Raw genomic sequence first — 27,732 nt, forward strand, 5'->3', positions numbered from 1 at the left:
AAATGTGTGTGCATGTAATAGTAAATGTGTGTACAAGCAAAGTACATGTGTGTACCAGCAATAGTACATGTGTGTAACGGTAAATGTGTGTACCTGCAATAGTACATGTGTGTTATAGTAAATGTGTGTGAATTCTGAAAATTCCTTTATTTTGCGGAGATTTTATTCCGCAATATAGCGGTGAAAATGTGTCATTTCGCGGGTGTTTTGAGGTCGAGGTGAAACAATACTGTAGCACAAAAAATGATTAGCAGTAGTAAGGCAATGCAAAAGCTGCAAAAATAAGAACACTGCAAAAATTCCAAGGGTTACAGTAATAAGTGCGGAAATGTTACATCCATTTTTTTTCAGGCTGACAGTTCTACCTGCATTTTTTTTGCATTTGTGCCAAATTTCTAGTGCAATTGATTTTCTGTTAGGCCAAAAGAAATTTAATTTCTTGTTTGACATTTTACGCACCATTTAGTGTGAATAACTTAATGGACAAACGATTTTCTGTGGTGTCACTGAATGTGATAGTCTCACATGTACATGAGTGCTACTCTACACCGGTTTTATTTCATGTTCTTTTGGTGTTCGTTAGTTCTAATACTAGTAGCCATTTCAACTTCCAAAAGTGTAACATCACTATAAAATCCGTCCTTTTATTCAAGTTAACCTTTTATTATTTCTTTGAAAGTTTATGACAAAAATACCGGTGCAGTTACCTTCACGGCAACAATACACCATAGATTTGGTGTAAGTACACCATATTTTGAGTGTAAGCTAGCTATTTACCTCAGTTTCTTGAATCAGTAGGATAATTGCTTGGAAACATTGTATTGACAGTAATTGTACACAAAGAACAATGTGAAAGTAGCAATTTCAACTTAAACTGCCAATAGCGCGGAGTTTTGATTATTAAATGCTTTTTTGATGTCGTATTTTTGTCCTATTTCTTCATTGTAAGCATTTATAGTGTTGAATGCGTTTTCTGCAATACCGTTATTGTCCGTCACGGGGCGCTGCCAAACATGCCAACCTGTCTAGAGCCAGTGGGATTTCCTGGTTCAGTGCCTGTGACTGCCACGGTTTGCTGGGCCCAGACAAAATCGGAACAGCTTGTCCTTGCACACCTACAGTCGTACGCAACGATTCTTCTATAAAGATTTACGAATCAAAAGAATAATTTACTGTTTTGATGATAAAATTAATTTGTAAAAAAACAGCGAACCTGTGTGTTGTTACAGCCGATCGAGTCACGTGGCTGGTAAGAATAATGACATCACAAAGCATGACATAACATGGCTCCGGTCCAGGCGCGAGCCTGAGGTCAAGGTTAGCCGCAAGGGATGACAGAGTGGGGATCGTTCGGAACGTTCTATGTTTCTCCTTACAGTGAATATTGGCCCATTTTCTATTCTCCGAGCAGAGGAGTCGGGCATTCTACTTATGATGTTGTTTTTTTGTCGGACCCACTCCTTTGCTTGGAGAGTAACCATTTTCACGCCTCACGGATTTAAAATAGCCTATATAGGGATGTATATGCCATACAATAAAATAATCGTAAAACGGATCTAATCCCGTAGAATGCTAAAGCCGATTCCAAAGTCAAAAAAGAAGATGAAAGGACAAAAATTAAAAAAATATCTTGTTCGGTATACCATACTCTGAGTCAATGCATTTTTTTAAACCTTTCTGACCACATAGATATCATAATGAAGGAAACTTTTTTGATACCAAAGATAGTGTCTAAAATTGTTTGCATTACATTCTAGCTTTTGAGTAGAGAGAATGTGTGTGTTTCTCGAAATCTTAGGGATGTCCATTTTCTTCATTTCAAAGGGTAGAAAAAGACCTCAAGATCGAGGAATAAATTCGTGTTTTGTCAGTGTCTTATCAACTCAGACTATCTAAAGAAGATGCAAAATGCAGTGTCGAGAGTTGTTCATCATGTGAGTTGTTGAGGAAAGTCAAGAAAAGATACGAGCTTCTTGGTCAAGTAACAAAAGAAATCTGTCTTGTTAAACGTATCCTGACCTGGGTGCCATCCTTGTTTAGATACTTTCCCGCGGCTCCCATACTCTCCGCTACTCTTACTAAGCGGTCCCCCGAAAGTGCGAAATGGAACGAAATGGAACGAAATGGAACGAAATGGAACGAAATGGAACGAAATGGAACGAACTAAAACATATGTAACATTATGAAATGAAATACCAGTAGATAGCGAAATATAAGGAACGTTGTAACATTCACAGTAGACCGGAACAGGAAGTAAAATACATAATATAACGTGTTTTGTTTCCATCTATCTATTTCATAATACTAAATACAACGTTTTTGCCGCGTTTTTGTGGCTAGATTCTTCCCTGAAAACGGGGGCGCCGCGTGCAAAGAGCTCGGCCGTTCTTCCTTGATTTTACCAACTATCTGCAAATGAACTGCTGGAAATAGCAGGGAAAACAAGCTAACGGAACTGAGTATCGAAGTTAGGACTAGATTATACAGAAGTTGGTGGTAACATTGCATCTCATAATTCACCAAGAGGGCATGAGGCAAGCGTAATTTCATTATTCATACAGCGTGTTTGCGTGTTGTGTGAACCGTGAAATACTTTTTCTGCTCGTTCACACCCTCCCTTTGTTTTGCCGTGAACAAGGAAGCAGAAATGTCTCCAGAGGTAGTTCCCAGTCCACGTCCGTGATTGAATGGAGTGTGAAGTGTCACATTGGTGACGCAGCGCAGAGCTGCATTTGCATATCATTAACGGAGGGGTCCATTCTCCGACAGCCGACCAGCCGAACAATTGGGTGTATATAAAATCGTTGTTGCGCATATATGCATATGCTACGTACTAGTTATGGACTAAAACCGTATGTAAATAAAACTGAGAAGTCGGAGTTTGATTCAACCTGTCGGTAGCATGCCCACGTGCACAGTTACGGTGCGCTGGCAACAGTGGCGGTTCATTTGCATGCGGGGCTCCATTTGCAACACGCAAACACGCTGTATGAATAATGAAATTACGCTTGCCTCATGCCCTCTTGGTGAATTATGAGATGCAATGTTACCACCAACTTCTGTATAATCTAGTCCTTACTTCGATATTTGTTTGCTTGTTTTCCTTGCTGTTTTTTGCAGTTCATTTGCAGATCTTTGGTAAAATCAAGGAAGAGCGGCCGAGCTCTTTGCACGCGGCGCCCCCATTTTCAGGGAAGAATCTAGCCACACAAACGCGGTAAAACGTTGTATTTACTATTATCAAACAGATTAAAGAAATAAAACACGTTATTTATGTATTTGTTTCCTGTTCCGGTCTACTGTGAATGTTACAACGTTCCTTATATTTCGCTATCTACTGGTATTTCATTTCATAATGTTACATATGTTTAAGTTCGTTCCATTTCGTTTCATTTCGTTCCATTTCGTTTCATTTCGTTCCATTTCGTTTCATTTCGTTCCATTTCGTTCCATTTCGTTCCATTTCGTTCCATTTCGTTCCATTTCGCACTTTCGGGGGACCCTTACTAAGAGCACAATATATTGTTTCGGCCAGGTAGGAGTTATCTTGCTCCAGTTTAGGTCGCTCCTCAGTTCATAACAACTAGACTACTATTAGCGGAGCCGAAGAAGAGACAGATAAGGAGCGGACTAAACTAAAAGAACATCCTACCTTACCGTATAAAACTCTACTCCAGAGCATGGGGGCTGCGGAAAGCGTTACCATGGCACCCAGGCTCCAGATTTGGAGTTTTTTCAAACAGAAATGAATATCAATCCACCAGCTTTTAATTCTCCGAAGGAGCGGCACAGCATTTAACAAGGGCCCTCCACTTTTTAGGAAAGAAAAAACTCAGCTACCATTGGTCAATGAGAAATCCTTCTGCTATACATAAAGTATGGTGGAAGAAGTGAAACTTTGAGCGGCCCAAACTGGAATCCAAATTCCAGCCCGGCCGAAGGAACTCTTCTCAGCGCTACCGTGACTACTACCGATACGACGGAAGATTTTTCTTCAGGATAGCTGCTATTGTCGTCCCTGTCCGCTGTCCGTCATTTCTGTAAGACAGCATTACACGGTGCCTCGTCTTCGGAAGGAAACATTGAGACAGCTGGGAGAAAAACCTCAAAAATGTGCGTAAAAAGCAAACAAAAAAATCTCAATATCTTATGATGTTTATGTTCCGAAGAAGGGCAGATTTTCTACTACTACTAGCCCCCACCAGGCCCGGCTACGGGCGTATGGATCGTAGAATTCGGCAGAAAAAGGAATGAATAGCCTGTAGAGTCAGTCTACGGTGAAGATCACATTGTGCCCGCGTAGAAGCCTGCAAATGAAACACTGGCAAATATTCTCCCTATACATGGCATGCTAGCGTAGTTTGGTAGAGACTTGATTCTGACGACTGGTACACAACCCCAGCCTCTACCAGAGTAGCCTCTACAGGTCGCTGGAAAAATCGTAGAAATTGGCCAAATAGAGGGATGATATTGGACCCTCTCTCCGTCATGTCCGTAGCCGACTCCCTTAGCATACTATTCACTCTATTTGGCCAATTTTTTCTACTATTTTTCCAGCTATCTGCAGGGCCTGGTGGATGCTATAACACAACCCGCCCCCTCGCTATGTCCAGTTTGCACACTTTTCACCCAAGTGTCAACTACTGTAAACTCCCGATTCAACAAGTACCCGATAATGTGCGGGTCTGAAGGCGAAGGCGCGAAATCCCGGGGAGAGAAACCGTCACGATATTAGACTTGGTGTGAAGACTTCACGGGAGCGAACCGTGGGAAAAAGCGGAGTTTAGGTTAGGCTTGGACTTTTGGGCTGGCACTTTTGAAACCGGCATGTCGAACGCTGGATTCCTGAATGGTTGTTATACCACGGCGACTTGTGAAAGTACCACCGGTAACACTGAGGATACTATAGGTACTTCTACACACACAAGCAATAACATTTTAGAAGCCAAAGGAACAATGTTATGGGAATGTTTTTTATTCAAAACCACATTCTAGATCATTCTACATTCTGCCATCTCGAAACGTTTGTGTGCAAGAAGAGTTGCATAAGAGCTCATCTTGGTGTTTCATTGTCGAATAGGACTGATTGTTATCGCATAATTCCTTTGTCCCTTTCTTGTAACTTTGCCCTGGAAAGTTAGCATTCCAATTGAGGATTAAATGCAAGTTATGAAATAAATCTTCAACAGTTTCACTACATATTGTGCTGGGTTATTTATGGTCAACAATATTTTGATTTTGAGTGCATTTTGTTTTATTTTTATGTAAACAATAGTATCCCTGAATTCTATCAACGGAATGTATGTTTTGATGAGAGTATCCAGTATTTGAAACTGGTGTTTTGACTTCTTTCTTTCTTTTCTCTCTCAGTCTCTAGATCTGTTTGTGTGTACACAGTGTAGCACATATCTTAACTCTTCTTACCATATTCATATACGTGTTAATATATTATACTGTCAGGATTCAAATTAAGAAGAAGAATAGATATGAATATGCAGTTAATACCAGTGAATCGTGAAAATCAAAGTAGCCTAACCTTTATTCATTTACTGTATAACTATTTATTTATCTTTAGGGTGGTCCCTTCAGTGTGACTGATTTCCAAGGGAGCCCTTATATTACATAACAAATCATTGATATTTTTGTTACTGTTAAATACAAGTGTCAGACGCTCCCGTATCTGAAATAATCGGCAGTATGTTTCTCTAAATAAGTCGGAAGTACGTCGGATAAAAGGCTTGGGTTGGGGTTTGTCATTTCTATCTGGGTCAGTTGAATTATTCAACAAGACTGGGCAACAACGCACACACAAAAAACACGGAAAGATGTGGTATTTAGATTGAAGAAGATTTGGTCACAACAACAGTGCATGAATGTTACTACAACTTTCCATATATCTGAGGGACATTTACTTCGTGGCGTACTTATACTCAGCTATGGGACTGACAGAGTGTACACGTTATGGTATGCTGCAAAATCATCGACAATAGTCAATACTTGAATCTTGGTTGGTCCGAAGGTTTATTCTCTATCCATGGATTCTTCGTTCGCGGTAGATTACCCGACAAGTTTCTATGATTATCTTGCAGTTTGTTGGATATTCCCTTAATATTCTCTGATTTTCTACTGTATTTTTATGTCTTGTGCCAAGGGAATATTTGGTCCATTCAGTTTTGTTGATAACCGGTAAGTTGTAGCTAGGAGGTTCTTTCAGGTTATAGGATCTTGTACTAGTTGTAGTAATGGCGGTCTTTCAACATACTTCCAATTTTTTTTTCTTGTACATCCTTGGTTTCATAATGAAACGTCGAATCGTTGAATAACAACTGCAATTCAGATTACTGATTAGTGTAAGGCAACTTTCCCTGAAACAAAAATAGAAACGTACGGATATCGGTGGTATACACGTAGAATTTCACTTGAAAAACAATTCTTTCTTGCAGATGTAATTAATTTGAAGTTTCACAAGCGACTCAAAAAGAATTTCATTTATATTTAAAACTTAATTAAAACAAGAACTACTTTGAATAGACCCTTTAGGGGAAATACAATCGCCGTTCTTAGAGTTAGACCTCCCTCTATTGTATTTATCAAAACAATAGTACAATAGATTCTCTAGAATTGGGATTTCTTTATTTGTACTTGTAGGACAACTGATACTACATTTCTTTGAATGTTTTTTCCTGGGGGGTGCAGGAATTGTACAAATTGACAATTGATAGGCCACATTTCTATTCCCAGTGATGAGCGTTATGTAACAGGTCTAAATCTAAAAGGATAGAACATGTAAACGATGAGATTAAAAGTCCATGATGAGGGGCAAATAAAACCTGTGTTGTTTATATTCCCACTCATGATGTCTTTAGATACAAGTAATGACAGAATATAACCTGACTGTCTGTAATCTGCATTACTCAAGTCTTGGTTTTCTGAAAATGTTACAAATGTACACAAAAATGGAACAACAACACCGAGAAGACAGTGAGTGTGAGAATTCTGTAAAGTTGTCATGTCATACATTTTTTTCATAGATTTGTCTTTCTGTGGATATTGTAGAGGAAGGCTATTCCTGCAAAAGATAGGATCCGCAGTTTTCTTGTCAGTCCTGCTACAGAAGTTAGGTAGCATTCACAAAGTGGTACTTATTAGTATTGTACAACTCGCTTCTGATATTTCTAGCAAGTAAATTTTTTAAGTCGCCGATGTACGGTTTGCAACTACATGTATATCACAAGCAGGGAGGCACAGAATACCATCCATTGTTGTTGTTTTTGTTGTTTGTCCTCAGAGAAAACATTTCCCATGAGTAAACACATCCCATGGGCCACATGTACACATACCACAGCTGCGGGCGGACACAGGGCTGACCTCAGGCGACCCCGCAAGGAAAACACTGTGACAACAGTAGGATCCAGTAGAGCTAGCAGAGTTGAGTCTTCGGTTAGGTGGAAGTTTTTTCCAGTTTAAACCGCTTTTTATCCGGCTACTCTTCAGCTTACTGTCACACAGGGTTTGTGGGGCTGATCCAGTGTTCTCTAATTGTAACTGGGTGTTTTTTCATGAACCTGTCTAGCATTGCTTTGCAAGCGTTGACTGAATGTGTAGTGACAACTTTGTCTGACCAGCCCATGTCACTGTACAAGCATAAGTCTTTTTCACGACCACGAACGTTTACCGAAAATCCTGATCTGTTGAGCTTTTTAGTTCAAACCACGGGACAAAAACCGCAGACATAGGTTGACTTAAACAAAAGACTGAATCTATGACAACCAAACAATGGTAGTGTACATATATAAATCAACAATAATATCTAATAGAAATAACACAGTATTTTGTGTTATAATTATAAACGCACTGCTTCCCAGGTAGATTCAATGTTTCGTCTACATGGTTGTGCAATCGAAAAAGGATGTTTTTGTAAGATATACATCATCGTGTTGGTAAGAAACAAAAATTCCATACATTAAATGGTGGTAAAACAGACTCATAATATCTTAGTACCTACTTATACAAAATATTTGTAAAAGGACAGTAACATTTACCCTTATTGCATTTGTTTCAACCTGAATAAATGCGATATTGCAAATGTGATACCCCAAAAAACGTTTCAAGTACGAATGACAAAATAGGGGAGTTTTCCATACAAACGTGCAAACATTTTAAACAGCATATCTTATAACTTAGCAGTTTGACAATGACAGAATCCTGTTTCTTTCATAAGTTGTTGACGTTTATACAGCATTTCATTCGTATTTTTCAAACTCTAAAAGATCGTAACAACAACTAGCTGTGAAACAATACCGATTCCTGCTAGGCTTCAAGACGGCGGGGTGACCACTTACCCGTGAGTCAAGCCTGCATTATACACTAGTGCTAGTAACGTTACATGTACTAGTGTGCTAATGCGCTTTTTCCACTGTTGTAGCGACTTTACGTGGTACCTCACGGGGTGTCCAAATACCCAATATTCGGTAGTAATCCTTGACATTTACATACTAAGGTAGCATCGTAGATTTGTACACGGAATACAAGAAGATATGCAGCACTTTTCTTGGAAGAAGTCATTCATTTCTCGGTATCAGTATTTCGTGTCCGGCATGGGAGCAGCGTTGGGAGAAATACGTAGGGAAACGCCTAGCCGTGGCGACTCTTTAATCGGGTATATTTTGCTGTATGTCTAAAGACTCTTTTACATTACCCTCACAAGAGTCGTGGAAAGATCCATTGAAAAATCTACACCCCATCCATCGGCTGCGCGATAGTTGCTTCCCCGCCAGGTTTCTGGGTGTCCCTAGCTTCCTTGCACCCTTACCTATCATTCGGCACCCGTAGAAATCCCAGATCACCCGTAATATATCCACAGCGCGACCATTTGCGAACAATCCCCCACGTATCGCTCCCTCAGTTCAACCGCGCAGCCATCTTGTTTTGACGTCGGCGATGTTCGGAAGGTTCGGAAGATTTCCGACCGTTACGGAAAACTAGCGAAGATCCCCCGACGACGTTCCGAGCGCTTTCCGGAAACGGTCGGAAATCTTCCGAACCTTCCGAACATCGCCGACGTCAAAACAAGATGGCTGCGCGGTTGAACTGAGGGAGCGATACGTGGGGGATTGTTCGCAAATGGTCGCGCTGTGGATATATTACGGGTGATCTGGGATTCCTACGGGTGCCGAATGATAGGTAAGGGTGCAAGGAAGCTAGGGACACCCAGAAACCTGGCGGGGAAGCAACTATCGCGCAGCCGATGGATGGGGTGTAGATTTTTCAATGGATCTTTCCACGACTCTTGTGAGGGTAATGTAAAAGAGTCTTTAGACATACAGCAAAATATACCCGATTAAAGAGTCGCCACGGCTAGGAAACGCCGAGCAGTGACAGCCAGACTAGATCGCGAAGGTCGGAAGAGAGTCCTCTGTGATAACAGAAAATACATTCTCTCTCTAGTGTATACTCCTAGTTTATCATAATTCCATTTCTCAATGTCATTCGTGTAAATAAGAACACCAGAAGGTAATTTTAGGGGATATAATCGGCCAGAGCTGCAAGCCGGAGAAGCGTTCGGCGAGAGTCGGCTGCGTGAAAATCGTACCACTCACTTCGCTCCGAATGTTGCGCCCGTTTCGTACTGCTGGCGTCTTTGGTACAGTACACGTTCGGTTAACTGAAGACTATGTAGTGTATAGACTTTGTATTTTCTGTTAACATGTATATTGTACCGATGCAGAGGAAGCAATCCGTTCCGAGCTGAGGTCTAAAAATCATGAGAATGCGACGCTCCGCGGCAGTGGCGTTTACACATGCCTAAGAGTTGAGACAAGTCTGTATCTGTATGGCACTCTGGCTTCTATATAAAAACATAGGTTTATTCTATGGTCTTCTAACGTCCCTTTAAACCTTATAAGACACAATACAGAGACCATAAGAAGCGCTAATCTACAAAAAATCCATTCTCTAAGCGTGTGTCAGAAGCGATTCCCGGAGCACTGCTTTCGTCAGGAGGCGTAGCGGAAATAATAGATATGGCCGGGCGTTTTCTCATGGGAGTAAAAAAACTGGGTCACGCAAAAATCACATCGCATTTTACACCATATCAATGCACATATTTTAGTGAGGAAAAAAGAAAACAATTTTCTGCCAAAATATCTTAAAGTTATTTCAAACATGACGCATGATTGTGAATATATGGAAATGCAGTCAAACCAACGCGACTTTTATCACAAGTATTGTTTTGATACGACAAAATCGCAGTCTAGAACCGGTATAGATTTTTCTATCAAATTCATACAACAGACAAATAGCACTGTACAGTGCCTATAGGCAATGGTTTGGATAGTCTAGAATAATAACAGTGGATCTAGATGGCGTAAAAGAGCTATAGAATCATGATAGGGGTCGCAATAGCTGAAACGTTGCTGCTAAATTTTTATATGCTATGTTTTTCTTTCTGTCATTGTGACAGCTAACATGCTAGTGTTTCAGTGTACATTATAACGCAGCTCTGGCAATGCACGCGTTTCATGTGTTTGTATGTAGGCTGGTTCAATATTTAGCTGAGAGATTTTTCGATTGTGAGAGAAATAATGAAAAATTCACAGCTATGCCAGGGTTTACAAATACCGTAGTAGATAGTTAGTACCAAGGAGGCGATAGCACCACAACATTTCATTCTGTACATTTTTTCATGTAGAGTTTTTACAAAATACTATCCAATTCCAAAACACAACAGAAGTTCAGAACCACTGATATTATATCCTATAGATAGAAGGTTTAGTTCTTGGATAAGCCTAGATTAAAACATCAGTGACTCAGTCTACAGTGAGCATTGTGAGCCAAGCCTGAATAGCAGTATGCAAAACAGGCTATTCAGGGAAGGGAGTGTGTTATGTCTAATTCATCAGCCTCTGACACGGGAACAAACGCCACTGTCATTCCGGCTCTACGCTTGTGTACTCCCTTTCTACACAGTTTCACAGCCACAACGTCTTGCCACAGTTCTGGGATCGCTTTCTTGAGAAAATGGCGGGCCGAAAATAAAACCTCTGCAGGCAAATATCACAGGCACATTTTAAAGAGGGCTTTCGCTTTGCGCTATTTGATAAATTCTAGTCTTCTAAATAAGACATGAAAAACGCAAAGCAATTAACTACTAATAAGCTAGAAACTGGGATAATATGAAGAAAACAGCTTCCTTAGTCAAGAACAAAACAGTTCCTGGAACATTCAATTTTCTTGCACACTGTTACATGTAAAAATTGGCAACTTTGCGGCGTGCAACGTTTTTCAGAATAAACCAACACATCTACGCTGCAGTTAGTAGCCGAATACTGCACATAACAACAAGACACAGAGGAATATTGTAAAGCAGGTTTTTATTTGCAAACGTCACCAGAAAAATACGCTTCTGTACAAATCACTTCTCTGTTTCAAAGCACTAACCAAGACAACGTGCTCGTCTTTTTAAAAAAATTCATGGAAATATCTACATAAAAGACTACAACACTACGCGACCAGGAACGTCTAAAATAACGGAGGTATAAATTTCTATATAAAGTTGTGGTACATTTTAGAAAAGGGCTCAACCCTTTTATTTTTTCATGCTAGCTGTGACCCTAGATGACCCCTGCTAGGGCTTGGGTAAATACTTCATGCAAATCTGGTTCTACCCTTAGCACCAAGAGACGTGTATTTGCACAATGGACTCTCCTCAACACTGTCTGTGTATCAAAACATTCGGGTACAAAACCTACCGCAAAGTTCTAAGTTAGGAAACTTGGATATAAAATGTGTGAAAGTGTGTGGGTAAATTCAGGTGTGCAGAAAATATTGGCACATACTGTAAACATGAGAATATTTGCCTCTGAATTCAACGTTTGGAGGGCTTGTAAGTTTTCTGGCTGTAAAAATGTAATACTGTGCAGTAAAAAAATCAAGCTAGTCACATTTCATTAACATGGTTCTGCGTTCAAAAATAAAACAAGAATGAAACTTCAGTTTTAACCTGAAATCTAGGAAAAAAAACATGTACAAGATAAACGTACATGTATTTTGCACAGTAAATGTTTACAACTAAGATTTACAGTAAGAATACGGCTTCATATTTTTGTGAAGAAAACAATAAGTTTCAAGCATGAACACTGTTCACAACTGAGAATACTGCCTTGTATTTTTGGTAAGAAAACAAACTATGCAACATGCAAAACACTGATATTTTGGGGAAGAAAACAATAAGTTTTAAGCATGAACACACATTTATTTTGCACAGTAACTGTTCACAACTGAGAATACTGCTTCATATTTTTGGGAAGAAAACAACAAGTTTTAAGCACAAACTACGCAACATGCAAAACGCTGACTGTCTGTTTACCTCATGAGCTTCACCGAGAAACACGACCTGATTTCATTCTGGGTCCAAAATTTCTGCACAACTGCTTGAATTCTGGCGGCACCGAACTGTCTGTTTGTTGTGAACTGTTGTTAGAGTCCTTGGTTTGAATCCTCCGTGGTTGAAGAAGCTGTTTGAGCGAGAACGGACGGTGGAAATCCAGGAAGAAACCAGGAGAAAAGGTTCAGGCGAGCTCGGTGCTGGTGGTGGTTGACAGGGATTGACCTCCTGACCTGACCTTTGTGACCTAGAGGACACAGACAAACCAGCATTAGTAAAAATGCTCGCTTGTATCATGTTACACATAAACCTGGCTTCAAATTACGCAATCATCATGTGAAATATCATGTTGACAGTGCAAAAATGTATATGCATGTACACTTTGAATATAGGAAGTATTTCTACTGTTTTTCTGACGCACATTAGTAAAAACGCTTGCATACATTGTTACATACACCTGGCTTAAAATTTAGGTTCACAGAAAAAAATTGGGGTGCACAGAAAGTTTTGGGTGCAAAACGTAAAATAGAGTAAAAAAACGTAATTACATAAAGCTAAATCCAACTGCCTCTCCTATGAACTTCCATAGATCTGTAATTCTATTAGCTAGCTTCAAAATTTCAAACAAGAAATACAGTACATCAAATTAAGTACTAGAACAAAGGTTATATTGCTTTTTCTGGTACTTAGATTTCAAGAATATTCTGTATGCTAGTGTGGAATAGTACCTTAGCCCTATAGCCTTCAAAAATATCTAGGTGCACTGGTGCACCCTCAGTTAAAATTAAGTGCACAGCTCCAATTTTGGGTGCACAGAGGTGCACATGCATCCAGTATTTCGAGCCCCAAAATTGCATACCCATCATGTGAAGTATAAATGTAGACAGTGCGAAGATGTATATGCATGTACACTTTGAAATATAGGAAGTGCATCTAATGCTTTTCTGACCCAAGATAATGTATGATGGTAACGATTGAGCTAAAACCAACACCATTGTACACCAGAGTTTATACCTAACACCATTGTTTACATCGTTTTCATACTCATGGGGCTTTATAAACAGCAAAAACACATACTAAAAACAGTACAATTTATTGTTTCCAGCCTAAAGTGGGGAAAAGAATCTATTCAATCAGATAAATATCAATCTAGACTGAAGAGGAACAAGTTGAAAGTTGTAGCCTTTGTTTAATACTTTGACGTGTCTGTGGTGTAAGTTTCAAGGTCATGTAGTTTTGCCTTCAATGACAAAACAAGGATTGTTTATTCTAAACCACTGAAATATGTACATTCAGTGTTCTTAGGAAATGTCTAGTACCCAAAACATGAGTCTAAAGTTTTGTACATGGTCAATATTCAAATGTAAAACAGCCAAAACAAAAATTCGCCAAAAGACAGTTACTTAAGCAACTGGATAGAATAAAACATTTGAAGAAAAAAAGAAGTTCTGAAAATATGCTTCAGCGTAAGTGCCTTACCTACATTTGTATGTTATGTCAATTCTGAAACAGGCAAATCTAGTGGTCCATTGAATACATACTTGTGTACACTTTCCAGTTGAATGAAGTTGATTTTGTAGCACTTTTAAAATGTGTCAATCAAGCCCCTGCCAGCCTTGTTTCTGAAGAGAGCTTGTAAGATGTTTGTTTCTATAACTGGAAGTAAAAGTTGTATGTTTTTACAAATTACATGTTCATGTGTTTTTTTATCATTCTTACACAGCTAGAACCTATGTACTGGTACCACCAAAATTCTGCAGTCTCAGAAATACTTGTAGAGGTCTAAGACAACTATTTGGCAACAACATTGCTAGAGTTTCCCTATATTTTTGTCAGCTCCTAAAGAAACAGTCTTTCTTTGGTTTCTTCATACGGCCACACCAATTTTGTTTTTTGGATTCTGCTTCAATGCTTTTTGTTTTGTTTTTTTGTCTGAAAAAAAACTGCATGTGCTGAAATCAGAACCATAGTTGATTTGGCAAGATCCTCTGGGAAGAGTAGGTTATTTACCTGATGAGATATACCAAAAACACTCTGCTTACCATTAGTTCTATCATAATTGAAGATCACAGGTTATTTTGTCAAATTATTCAGGTACAGGTCTCTGGACCTGTACCTGTGTACTTGTACCTGTACCTGATGTAATGTTTATGTATGCAGCCCACAGCTTTTAAGTAAATAATTAACATACTCCACATGACTTGATTCTGGGACCATAGGAAAGGATATTGTACCAGACTTTTAGACAATCCCTGCTAGCAAACAAGTCTTCATCCAGCATCCATACTAAGTTAGGTATAAGTTAGAAGATTGAGACATGTGATTGTTATGTAACTTGTTTGCATTGCATACCTGGTAAACCACCTTCTGGCGTAACACACCAGATTTGTATTGTACAGAACAAGCTGCATATTCTGACAGATTTATTTGATCCTCTCATACTGGGAAGGACCCCTGCTCTTTATGATAAGTATATTGGGTTCTTTAATGTGCTTGAGGTGTGGCTCTCCTCAAACTCGGGCCTTCCATTTAACACCCTATCTCAGGGACGTCCCTAACCGAAGCTTTGTACTCATTTTCACCTGAGTGAAATGAGGAAACTCCTTGCCTTTCCCATGGGCACAACGTCAACGGGGCATGTCAGGATACAAACCCAGGACCTATGGTGTGGGCCAAACACCCTGCCAGTATGCCACTGCAAAATGGACTAGTCTTACCGAAAAGGGCACCAAAGAAACCTTATTGCATAAGTTATACAAAAGGAGTTTAAGGCAGTTAGATTGAAGCAATAATGCAGCTTGATCTGGAAGGAATGCTACACTTTGGCACTTAAATATCTATATGGAATATTGCATAATGCTTTCAGGACTATTAGATAAACGTTTGAGATCATGAGATGTAACCAAACTCTTGTTATGCAAGAACAAATTTTGATTCAGCATTGGTCGGATTCCGAAAAAAGGTTAGTGGTGATAAATGGCAAGTAAAAATAGGAATTTTATCTGAAATGTTACGCGTACAGTTGTATGCCTGTTATACGAAGCGCGGGGTCAATTCACACCCAGTAAAAGGGCGCCGTACGTCCAAGGCGTACGTTGTCGTCGTACCTTGTACCTTGTACGTCAAGAAAATTTCTCACAGTGTGAATCGGGTCAAAGTCAGAACAAAGGACAACAGCAAATGCCACGACCGTATACCTGTCCAACGATCCATTGGTGCAATCTTTAAACCACTATTTCTTCCAGGGATGTTTTCCATTTCAAAGGAAACACCCTTTGCAAACATGTTAAACTACTTAGCAGACTATTATCTTAATCTGGGGTAACTATGATGAAGAGGAGTTCAACTTGCCTATCCCATTCATTTACTTATCACACCCTCTTCAAGCAGTGATAACAAATCTGGACTGGATTACAAAGTCAGTATGGACCTACACCTAGGTACAAGTCAGGCTACATGTGCAGTACTGTAAGTGCATTTAAGTTTGCGTGGTTTTTATTTCGCGGTAAGGCGAAAATGGAGTGTTTGCAGTGGTTTTAAGTTAGCGGGAGCGCTATAGTACATACTGCTACAGTATTGGAAAACAAGTTTGCGGTGGCTTTAAGTTTGCAGTGAAACGGTCGACACGAAAACCACGAACATAAAACCACCGCGAATATTTCTGCATTTACAGTATTTCTTGAGGGTCTGAAAGGAGGATCCTGGCAATGCCTCACCGTAAATTTAGGAGGGCCGACAACTCTTAATGGTAAATTCAGGAGGCCCAGAAATGTTTAACTGTACTTATTGCGAAAGTTTTGGAGAATCATTTCATTGGATTGTACCATTGTATTCATGGGTATCGGGCAAACTAGTCTTTGAATACTGACACAAGCGGACATTGACTTTGAGATACCAACTATTTGTCAAGATGAATTCGGGTTAACAAGCAACGTGCTATGTAGAAGTAAGCAACTACTCTTTGTGAATAATTTACTGACGATGCTTATGTTGAATTAAAGAGGGCCGGCTACGATTAACGGTGAATTGAAATAGGCATAGCCTACTACACCTCGTGGAAAGGTATGCAGACCCCCAGTCTTTCCTGAAACAATACAAAAGCAGCACAGGAACAGCCAGGAGAGTACAAAGTTCTGTTCTAGCAAGGATTTGAACCATTCTGAATTTCTGACACCTTTCCTGGCAAATACATGGCGTGTTCTGACACAGACAAAATATCTAAAGTTTGACAGCATCATACCAGAACTTCTGCATGGGTTTACAAATAAACCAGATAGGTTTATGGAGGTGGATTTCGATCAGAAAACAGTTCTAAGGCCAGGAGGAAAACTTGAGTCTATTCACCACCTGAAAACTGTTTACCAATGTTTCCTAGCCTCTACCAGGCCTTCCTATGGGAGTACGGGCAAAAAAGTTCAATAATTGGCCATGAGAGTCAGTCCACGGAAGGTTAACATTTCCCCTGACTGTCCGTGCAAAGCCTTTGGTGGCCACTCTCCGAGCAATTATTCTCCCTATAGCCGGCATAGTTAGTCTGATACAGTCAGACTAAAGGTTTCCCTCTGACTCCAATTTAGCATCATTTTTTCTTTAAGTCCGAGAACCAATGAATTGGTTAGCTTTTGCCTAAAAAGTGGAACCCCAAACTGTAGTGGGCTTACACCCTCTCTCTCTCTGACTTGCAGCCTTGTATTATTACAGCCAGTAGGCATCCATCTGAGTAATGAGGCTGTTATAACGTGCTCGAGGTACCTCCTCGAACACGGGACCACCTATTTACGTCTCTTCCTAAAGACAATGCAGCTCCTAAGCCAAATATTTTTGCACAACTGTTGAACAGCTAAAATTCTGGGCTTGTTTGGTCACAGATTACTTTATGGATCACACTGAAAACTGGTATAAAACCACTTCGTTCAAATGATTTTTTCCCATTCCATGGTAGGTGGTGACAGTCAATACAGCAAACAAAAAGTCCACATACACCTATAAACCCATACTACTTTTAAGTACATAAGCAGTGCAGGTTAGGTGCAAGTAGACATCAGAAATACCTGTATAACTCAATTTCCCCTGTACTAATCTGCATCTACTCAGGTGGGATTTCAAGTTTTGGTAATAGCTGCTAGAAGGTGGAAGAGTTCTTGTCTAAGGAACAAAAAAAAGTGAAAAAAAAAGTGGTCACAATGGCCAGGTGGGCACTTGTAGTTTGTACAGGTTTGGCTGTATATCAATGGCCTCAGTTATACTATACCGGGTAGTAGAGTCTACCTGTACATAGAAAATGAACACAGGGATAAGCCTAGTACTAGATATATGACAAGACGTTAAAAGAATTAGATTTTTCTATGAGTATGATTTTCTAGAAAATGTAAGGGTCTACATAGAAAGTAGAAATGTAGAAATACCTTTGTACACAACACTGTAGTAAGAAAAAGAACAGAAATGTACAAGACTAACAAAGAGTCTTCTTTTCTCCTACATATTTTTTGTGGAATGAAGACATCAGTTTTGTGCTGTCTGACACCTTTAGACTTCTCCCTATAGCCAGCATAGTAACTTAAAAGTCTTGTCTAGTAGAGACTAGCTTCACACACTGAAGGGTTCACAGTTCGCAATTTGGGAAGCTGCCAGGATTTTCAGATCTGCCACTTTCTTTCTAAAGCCTACTAGTAAAGGGTTCCTAACTCTCAGTGACTGCCACAAGTGGAATTTTTCTGTAACTCCAGTTAGCACGGCAGTGTACAGTAATAATATATGACCACTATACTTTCCTTATCTTCACGATCAAATTCCGACTTCTGACCCCTCTGAGCGGTAAAACATTCGCAGCTTAAAACCTGGCCACGCTAGAATTTTCAAGTGTCTATTCAGGACTTAAAGTACTCTGTCACATTTTTCTAGTGTTAGAAGATTTTTGTACTCAACAATCATATAGAATGAAGCAAGCTACCATGTGAAAGCCTCTTTCCTATTCCTATATCTCTAGTAGACATTTATAAATGCTCAGATTTTGTCTTGTAAAGTTTCATGCATTAAGTATTGGTCAAAGGGCTGCAGCAATGTTTGGATTGGTTGTATATAATCTACACTGTAGATGTCTTTATTTGATATATACAGTTTAATATATACTTCAATGCTTTCTCACTGAAGCCTGTAAAGTAGAATTACAACCATTGGGTGATATAAATGTGAGAATCCAGGCCTGTGCATTGTCAGACTATTAAAAGAAGAATGCATTTCAATCGGTATTTGGGAGGGGCATTTTGTAACTTGCAAATATCAAAGTAACATGTTAGACGGAAAAGACAATGTTTCAAGACAAAACAGTAGACTCTATGTATGATATCGGCAACTAGAAGATTTGAGCAGCTATACCGGCTTTGGTATACTTGTACTTACTTTCAGTGGTATACAGAAGCGAATTATACCTCCGATGCTGATACTGCTACAACTCACAAGCAAGTTTTCCCAGCATTTCTTTCAAAAAAGACAACAGGCCTCTAAATTCTATTGGCACGATATTGAAAGTTGTCCAAAAATGCTAACTACAAATCCTTGCATGCAAGCAACTAGCAAGTTAGCAACCCACATGTCCACTGAGTTTATCAGGGCTGATGTGAACTTCTTTGTAGACTGTAAAATCTTAAGTTGCTCATATTTGAAAGACTCAAAAGACTATGATGCTAATCTCGTGATAGGATATGCTGTGGGTTCCCTGCTTATTCAGTTGAGGCCTAAATACTGTATATTTGAAGAGCCAGAATATGCCAAGGGCACAAAATCAGTATTTTTGGTCAGCTTGTGCCATTTCCTTGCATCTTTTAAAAGCTTAGCTAGCTATGGTTAGCTACCACCTAACATACTCTATGAAAAGTTAGCACAAAAGAATAATGCTGTTAAAAACTCATTTCTTACAATATTTTCTCCTTATCACATAAGCTTTATTATAGTTATCTTATGTTGTGAGCCCAAAGTCTTTTCTGTGTACCTAAATTTTCTAATAGGTACACTGGTGCACCTACCGTATTTCCCAAAATGAATATCAAGCCCTGGGTTATATGTACAAGTGCTAAAGGGGGGGGCATGTCCAAAATGTTGTTGTTCCAGTACTAGGGGTGGTCTAGAAGACCTATTTCACATTGAGATTGACAGGATTTTGTAAAAAGTAAAAATGAGTGACATTGTCAGCAACACACCATAACACGATGCTTTTCAAAATTGAAAAACATTTTTGCTATTATCCTCAGGAATGACATGGTGGTTCTACTAGAAAATAGTTCTTGGTAACATAACACCATTGTTGTTGTGTTATATCTAACTTAAGATATGTTACATTACTGTTCTTGTTTATAAGAAAGAACTGAAAATGTTTTACAAATCGACTGACAATCTGCTTGTAACAACTGTTACTAGTGCAGTGGACTCCTTTCATCATATTATCATTCATGAATATTTCACAAAACTTTCAAAATTGGGCAATGTATAGGTTAAAATGCAGCAATCTTTAAAATCAAGTTTTATTTGGCTTTGAAGTCAGGTCAAATTTCTTACAAGTGTAAAATGTTCTAATATCAATAAAAAAAAAAGTCTGTGCTGTAAATTAACACAGTACATGTATTGCTGTGTTGTTGTTCACCTTGTAGTGTCTGGTGGCAGGTAGGGCAGCAAGTTTCCTTGCTGTTTCAGTAGCAGGATATATTTCTACAGGGAGGGGTTGCTAGCCCTTCCTTTTTAACGTGTTTGAGGCATCTCCTCGAACACGGGACCCCCATTTTACGTCCCTTCCGAAAGACGTGTGCAGCCCCAACCAAGATGCCCTTCCTAGGAGTAGCAGGGAATTTGGGCAGTTTCAAAAAATTGAACCACCAAGCTTAAGTCATGCGGGTCACCCTGTTATTAGTGTACTTTTTCCTGTTGTGATTTGAGTAAGACAATATTTCACCCCTGACACCCAGGGTTATGTCAATAAAAGTTTCATTTGGCATAGAATCTCTGGTATTTGACTTCATTTTACCAGCAAAGATTTATACATACATATGTATTGTTTCTCTGGAATTTGGCAAGGAATTTTAGACAAGAGAACCAAAGTGTGAGGACAATATAGTAGACTATGCCGGAACAACTTGCATTGGAAATTATCTTATACTTATAGTCTTTTTCAGATTTTCAATTCTATCTATGCCTGTCAGCAAATCTGGTGTGTTATGCCGAAGGGCGGTTATACATACGGGCTATACAATACAGAATGCTGAAGTCTTTTTTCTGATTTTCGATACCAGTAGTACTATGCCTGCCAGCAAAGCTGGTATTCTTATACTGAAGGGCGGTTTAATATACATACAAGCTATTCAATACAGATAGACATGTGGGTTGAAAATACACTTTCAAAAAAGAAATTTGCTATGTAGGTCTATACTGATATTGTTCAACAAAACACAAGAGTCTAGTCACGGCTTGAAAAACTGGGTGGATAAGCACTTTTGTGCACCCAAAATTGGAGCTGTGCATCTAGTTTTGACTATGGGTGCACCGATATTCATGCAGGTTACGTACACAAATCACTAAATGTAGTACTATTGACAGTATTGTACTCTAGAACATGCATATAGCATATTGTTGACATTCAAGGGTCAGAAAGAAATACATTTCTGATGTACTACTCGTTTAAGATCTTTTAGTTAGCTACATAACTTAGATGCAAACTATGAAGAGAGGCAGTGATGTTTTTTATGATATTAGTTTTTGCTGACACTCTAGTTTGTTATATGTTGTGCAACCAAAATCAATTTTGAGCCCTGCTAGTACTTCACGTAGCCTATGTCGCAGGTTCTCTCCAGCTGTTTTCTTTTTGTGCACAGTTTTCTTATAACATTTTCTTCTTCTTACTGGCTGGAGAAAAAAAGTGTAATACTAGTAGTAAGAAAACGGCACACGGAAACTAAAAGAAAACAGTCGGAGGAGCCTGCAAGGTAGGCTAACTTCATGGCAACTTGGTTCACAACCAACACTCAATGACTTATCAAGACCTTTGAAGCAAACCAAAATAAAACCAAGCCATGAAATGAGGGCCAGTATGAAGTCAAATCTTACAAACACACCACCTTTAAAAATACATGGAAAGCACAGGTCCTATATTATTTTATACCTGTACTGTAGATATAGGACTCTACCTACTACAATGACAGTATTCTAAACCAGTACATAAAAGATCAAAAGAAGAGATTTGTCTCCCAACACCTTTTCTTCCTCTAATGAACTAGTCATAAATTACGTCGCACCATATCATGTGTACACACCAAATCAATCACTCACCAACTCAGCTTTCCTTGGGCTAAACCGCAAAAGAGAAATTCGAAGAGAAACAAAAGTAAACCATGGCTAACATGTAGAAAGGTTAGGCTTGAGGGTCAAATAGATTTTTTGTTGATCTCTTACTTTAAGTACATTTATGTTGTATATGGTTCGTTTTAAATGCAGATTCATTGCTGATCCATTCACAGTTCACTGTCCACTGAGAATTATTCTGTTATTCTTCTGTTGTTTTCTTGTAATACAGCACACATATTGTTATAGGCTATTATCTTTACCCTTTCATAGATACTAACACTTATAATGTCTACAACTGTCTCCACAGTGTAGGCTCCTTGTAAGTGAATGTACATTCAGTTAGTATGGTACATCATACTACATGTAACGTTACTACATATCTACATGTGCTTATAACAATCCACAATTCCTTTCTAGAAAACAGAAAGAAGACAGACCAAGATTAAAGGTATAACCTCCTTGGACAGACTTACAGAGATTTAGCCCACATGTTAACCCTTTTGTTAAATCAAAATCTACACTGTTTTCAACCACCGACTGAATACTAGATGTGCACAGTGTGCTGGGATACCAAAAGCTATCCTGGGCATGTATTTAAGTTATTTTGTGTCCATGCCACCTACAATAACATCCAACAACTTTATTTTCCTATACAGGGGTGGATAGCACAGATAGAAACAACCATTGTCGATAAGAGATTTGAAAGGCAAAAATTGAAAATGCATTCAGACAACAAAATCCAGAGCTGCAAACCATTGCATTTTAGTAATATTCAAACATGCTTATGTCATTATGTTGCAATGTCATTTCATTTTCAACAGATAGATGTACGAATGGTATACCTTTCTGTATTTCCATTTTTAGTGGTATGGGCTTCTAGTATGTAATCATACAAAACAGTTGATACAAAGGCTTGCAGCTTGCATAGACACACACTACAGCTCCATTTAGTTGGACTCTTGGAGCAAAAACATTGTTACCACACATTGCATTTGTTTGCCACTCCAAAAATGCTAAAATTTGGCTCTAACAGTTCAGTGTATTCTTCTTAGATGTTACCAAATTGTAGACAGACATTCCGACAGCTTGCAAGTTTGGAGGCCAAAACAGACCAAATATACTTCTTGCCTTCCATAACAACATAACACAATACACTGCTGTGCTAGATGCATGTGATTGTGCCACTTGTTGAATGGTTCATGTGGACCATGCAGGCATGGTTGATTTCTTTAGGATCAATAATGCCAAATCTATATAATATCTGTCTACTTTTCCTATAAATATAATCAAGTTAAAAATTGCTAGTCTACTGCCTAATAAGTAATAATAATATAACATTCAACTACATACTAAAGTCTAAGAGTATGAACACTCATACTATTGAAACTGTATTTCCGCAGAACTGTTAATTTTTTCCTGAACCTGTGAAAAATTCCGGTAATTCCAAGACTTTTCTTATCAATAACCACCTGGATCTGTCTACTTTTCCTACAATCAAGTTAAAAATGGCCAGTCAACCAGTACCACCTAATAATATAACTTTTCAGTACATACTACATATCTTTGAAACTGTATTTTCACAAAACTATGTTACTGCTAATATCTTCCTGAACCAGTGAAAAATTCCTGTAATTCCAAGACTTTTCTTGTCAATAACCACCTGGTTAACCTTGAACACGAGGAAAGAAACACCTGGTCTTGACCTTTCCTAAGGCAGGGCACAGGCACCATCTAAATACTCTCCAAGTAGAGGAGGGGTTCCGGCAGGTTTTTGACGTGTTTTTAGGCGTTTTTGTTGGGCTTTCTACTTTGTCATTTTTTCGTATAGCCAACCCACACTACATCAAAAAAATGACAAAGTAGAAAACCCGACAAAAATGCCTAAAAACACGTCAAAAACCTGCCAGAACCCCTCCTCTGCTTGGAGAGTACATCTAGACTCCACCCCCTACAAACCAGCCCCCACCACCCAGCACAAACACACTAGATTTATTGGCAAGCTGCCCATGGCCTAGTGACCTCACCAAGGGACCCAGCTAAACCATGCTCCTGCTAAACCATGCTGTTTAGGGTGCCATGAATGTGAACATTATCAGGATGCATATAAAAGACATACTAGATAGAAAAGACTTTTAAGTTTTCTAAGACTCTGAGGTCAGCTTTGAAATAAATGTGCTTGCATTTTGTTGTGATTTTTGTCACACACGTGCTGAATTAATGATATCTATGTTCATGCAAAATTCTACAACATTTTCTCACCAAAACTCTTTCCAAAACAGTGCTACTAATTCAATTCTTTTAGTGCTATAAATGTACTTGTTTGAAAAATCACTGAAAATAGAAGAGAGCTTAGGAAAAGACAAATCTATTACTCCTGGTTGAGACTCTTATCTTTCCAAAAATAAGCTGTTTGTTTCATCATATCATAGGGAAACATTGTGTGATGTGCTGTACAGTTTTAAGACCTTGTATGAGGAAGATTGAGTGAAGAATTACACTTCTTAAAAATTGGAAACCAGGATTATCTTTTTGTTGCATTCAGTACAAAACTTCATTCAAAACCACAAAACCTTCTATATTGATCATTCTATCTGTATTTCCATATGTGGAATCTGCACAATAAACAATGTTGTAGCTATAAAATCTATCTCGTAATACCAATGGGAACTGTATTCACAACTGTACTAGATACTCTGGGAGATGCCAAAATGAACCATTCTTGTCAAAATCTGAGAAATTCCTGTATGTTCTGGTGTTGTATTGTTCTTTTTTGTGTGAAAACTTATCCATGTGACTCGTAAAATGGTTCACAAATTTACTAGAGGTACCGTTGGTAGCATTAGTAGCTGTTTGCGTGGTAGTGAAAGGTACTGGCCTCTGCAGAAAGGCCAGGTATTGTAGATAAGGGATGTAGTATACTGTGTACACAGAGTGACTGTGGTGTAGTGTTTCGCATGTGTTAGAAGTGGGGACAGGGTCGGTCACAGACAGTACATACACTCTACACACCTGAGATCACAATACATCTGCTTTCTTCTTTCTCCCTCTCCGTTTGCGTAGATCGCTTGCATGCACGATGCCCGGTTTGCTGTAAGGCATTCCCCCCATCTTCCACTTCACTGCGGGATGCTTCCTGGATGGCTTGGTCCCTGGTTCGAGTCTCATGGAATACGCCGGCATCAACTCGCCGTCCACCCCTAAAGTCAGTGTAGGCATCCATGGGAACTGTGCAAGCAGGCTGAATGTTTTTCTTCCCGGAGCCATGGAGTGGTAGCTGCCTTTTTTCGTCCTACTTTCTGAACCATCTTCAGTGGGCTGCGACTTAGCTGTGGCTTTTGACAAAGTCTTTTGAGTCTTATCTGAACTTTTGGAAGCTAAGTTCGAATTTGTTTTCTGGGCTGGAGAGACTTTTCGTTTTTTCTTAGTACCTTTTAGATCTGGTTTAGATGTCTTCAATGTCTTCAAGTTTGATTTTCTCTTCGGTATTTGTGCTTTAGGTCTGGGCAACACCTTGTTTTTCAACTTTTTCTTGTTAGTCTTGCTTCTCCGTAGATTGTCGATTTCGGACGAGATCGCTTCTAACTTTATTGCGAGCTCGTTTTCAGTCAGTTTGGCGGTGTCATCAAGCGGCGGTGCAATCTTGGCGAGTTTTGGGGAGAAGGTTGCATTCTGTATGTAACCATTGACTCCTTTCTGAGGAGACTTGGCTTTTTGAAGTTTTTCACCTGGCTGTTCCATTCTCATCTTTTTCACACCTGAAAACACAGCGTCATCATTGTTCAACTTTCTCTTCTTTTTCTGAGAGGCGTCTTGGCCCTTGGACGGAACTTTCATGAAGTTGTCAGCGACTTTTCCTTGTTTAGGCAACAAGGAAAACTTGGAGCCATTGAGAATGGCTTTCTTGGCTCCAGGCTTGATAGCTTCATTGTTTTGTTTCCGCACTGCCCCCCTACCTCGGCCGCTATGTTTGGGGCCACTTCTCAAGGGGGATTTCATTGTGCAAGACTTCTTATCTTCCTCCTTGGACTCTCTGACGTCTTCCCTTCCCACTAAGACGTTTTCCTGAGGAGGAGATACTTTAATAGAGTCTACAGACCAAGTTTTCTTCCCGTGCTTCTTGAGAACAAGCGAGGCACTTTGCGGCGAAGTTGGTGGGGAGGGGAGGGACTCTGCCTTAGGGGGAGGGGCGCGGGTGTGGGAACTTGTTAAAAACTGGGTCGAAGAAGGCACTTGAAGCCCGTTCTTAGCCCCTTCTACTACAAACCCAGCGCCTTTAAGACATCCGTTAACCAAAGAACGTTGCTGAAGTCTCAGATCTTGAGAAAGGTTTGGTCTGCGGAACCTGATGCTACAGTTTGAATCGGAACTGGACGTGGAGTCGTCAGAATCGCTAGAATCATCGCTTTCCGACTCAAAATCGTCGCTAGAAGTTGTGTCCGAACTCAGAGAGTCACTAGAAGCTGAGAGACTGGACATGGCACTGAGGTTTGAGTCGATGTCGAGAAGAGAGTGACATGAACTTTCGGAGTCCGAGCTGTTGTCCAGCGCGCCGCCATGTTGGATTCGAACGCCATGTTCTTTGAACTGAAACCCGTTCACGAAACGAACTTCTGAGTTTTTCTCCGTCACACTTTCCTTCAGTTCCTGCGCGAAAGTCTTGCCAGAACAATAGGAAGATCCAAAGGTTGTCTTAGTTTCCGTCCTTGTCATAAAATCCAGCGAACTTCCCTCAAATCGAAGTTTCTTGCCAAGTTTCTCCGCACTTCCGAAAAGACCATGGCCCTTGTTTAGTCCGTGATTCAACTGAAACCCATTTAAATCGCGGACCTCCCCATCTGTCGTCTGCGGGACTTTTCTGTCGCTCGACGAACTCACGACAAGGTTTCCTGGTTTCTTGAAAGTTGAAGCATTCGTTCCGTTGACGGTTTGACGATAACTGAAGGAATTCTTGACAGAATCTCTGAGTTTATTCAGTCCAAAGCTGCTGGCTTGTGAAGTGACGCTATCCGATCCAAACAAACCAGGCGGTGGCCTGGGCTGCTTTACCGGTAAATCTGAAAAACACGACCGCGCGTTAGAGTTCCCCTTCTGAGAACCATTCCCAAATCCTGGCAAAGTTTTCTCTCTAAACTCTCCAGTCTGTTTCTCGAAAGCTTCGTTGTGTACTTTCTGTTTGTGCGACCTTCCAAACAGAGAGACGCTGTTTACAACTTGCTGGTTGAGAACTCGCGTGGCGCCAAAGCCATTCGGCAGTTGAGTCCGATTCTGCACGTTCGCGGAAAGTGCGTGGTACTCCGTGAAACTCCAGAAATTCTCATTCTTGGTGAAGCTGCCATACTCCCCGAACCTTGGCGAGTCTGTCCTGATCCATTTGGTACCGTGGAGGTGGGATTTCTGAGGTAAATCGGTGGATAAAGTGGCGCGGCGCTGCGAGTGAGCGCTCCGATCGTGGCTGGAGCCGCAGTACTGCCCCGCAGACGACGCGTTCTTGTTTTTCTGGTGATTAGTAGCGACACCTTCCCATGCGCGGCCTTTTGATTTTGGAATTTCTCTCACTCTCTCGCTTTTCTTCTTTTTCATCAAGTCTTTCTTTATCTTATCGCTACCCCCCTCGACGTTTTTCTTTCTTCTTCGTTTAGTCTTCAAGGTCGGCTCGGTTTCGCAGGAAGTGCACAGCGCCTCGACGTCCTGACGTGAAATGAGGGTGCATTTTGCGGAGTGGAATGCGATGGCGTTTAGCGACTTGAGCTTCCTCAGTTCTTCCAGCGTGCACGGGTGTTTGTCGACGCTGAGGTAGTCCATCCGTTTGTGGACGGTTGTTCTCGGGATGCTTCCCAGTAACGTCGTGAAAACCTCGGACAGCGCGAACATCTGCTGACCGCCGACATAGAGGTATCCTAGCCGGGCCCCGTTCACCACGGCATGGCCGCCCTCGCCCGGGTACACTGAACTTCTCGGCAAACCATCCATATCATTCCCGGGGACTCAACACCTCAACACTACACTGAAAAAAAAGAAGA

At 40.0% G+C, this 27,732-nt stretch overlaps 1 protein-coding gene across 1 annotated transcript; it reads right to left on the reverse strand.

Moving 5' to 3' along the window:
* Window positions 1–11,355: 11,355 nt before the first annotated feature.
* Window positions 11,356–27,716, reverse strand: LOC136446861 (SKI/DACH domain-containing protein 1-like). Its single transcript, XM_066445496.1, has 2 exons — window positions 24,722–27,716; window positions 11,356–12,632 (listed from the first exon to the last, which is right to left on the reverse strand). The coding sequence occupies exon 1, from the start codon at window positions 27,680–27,682 to the stop codon at window positions 24,728–24,730; it is 2,955 nt and encodes a 984-aa protein (XP_066301593.1). The 5' UTR covers window positions 27,683–27,716; the 3' UTR covers window positions 11,356–12,632; window positions 24,722–24,727.
* Window positions 27,717–27,732: the final 16 nt, after the last annotated feature.

Source organism: Branchiostoma lanceolatum, chromosome 13 (assembly GCF_035083965.1).
Source record: "Branchiostoma lanceolatum isolate klBraLanc5 chromosome 13, klBraLanc5.hap2, whole genome shotgun sequence".
Taxonomy (NCBI): domain Eukaryota; kingdom Metazoa; phylum Chordata; class Leptocardii; order Amphioxiformes; family Branchiostomatidae; genus Branchiostoma; species Branchiostoma lanceolatum.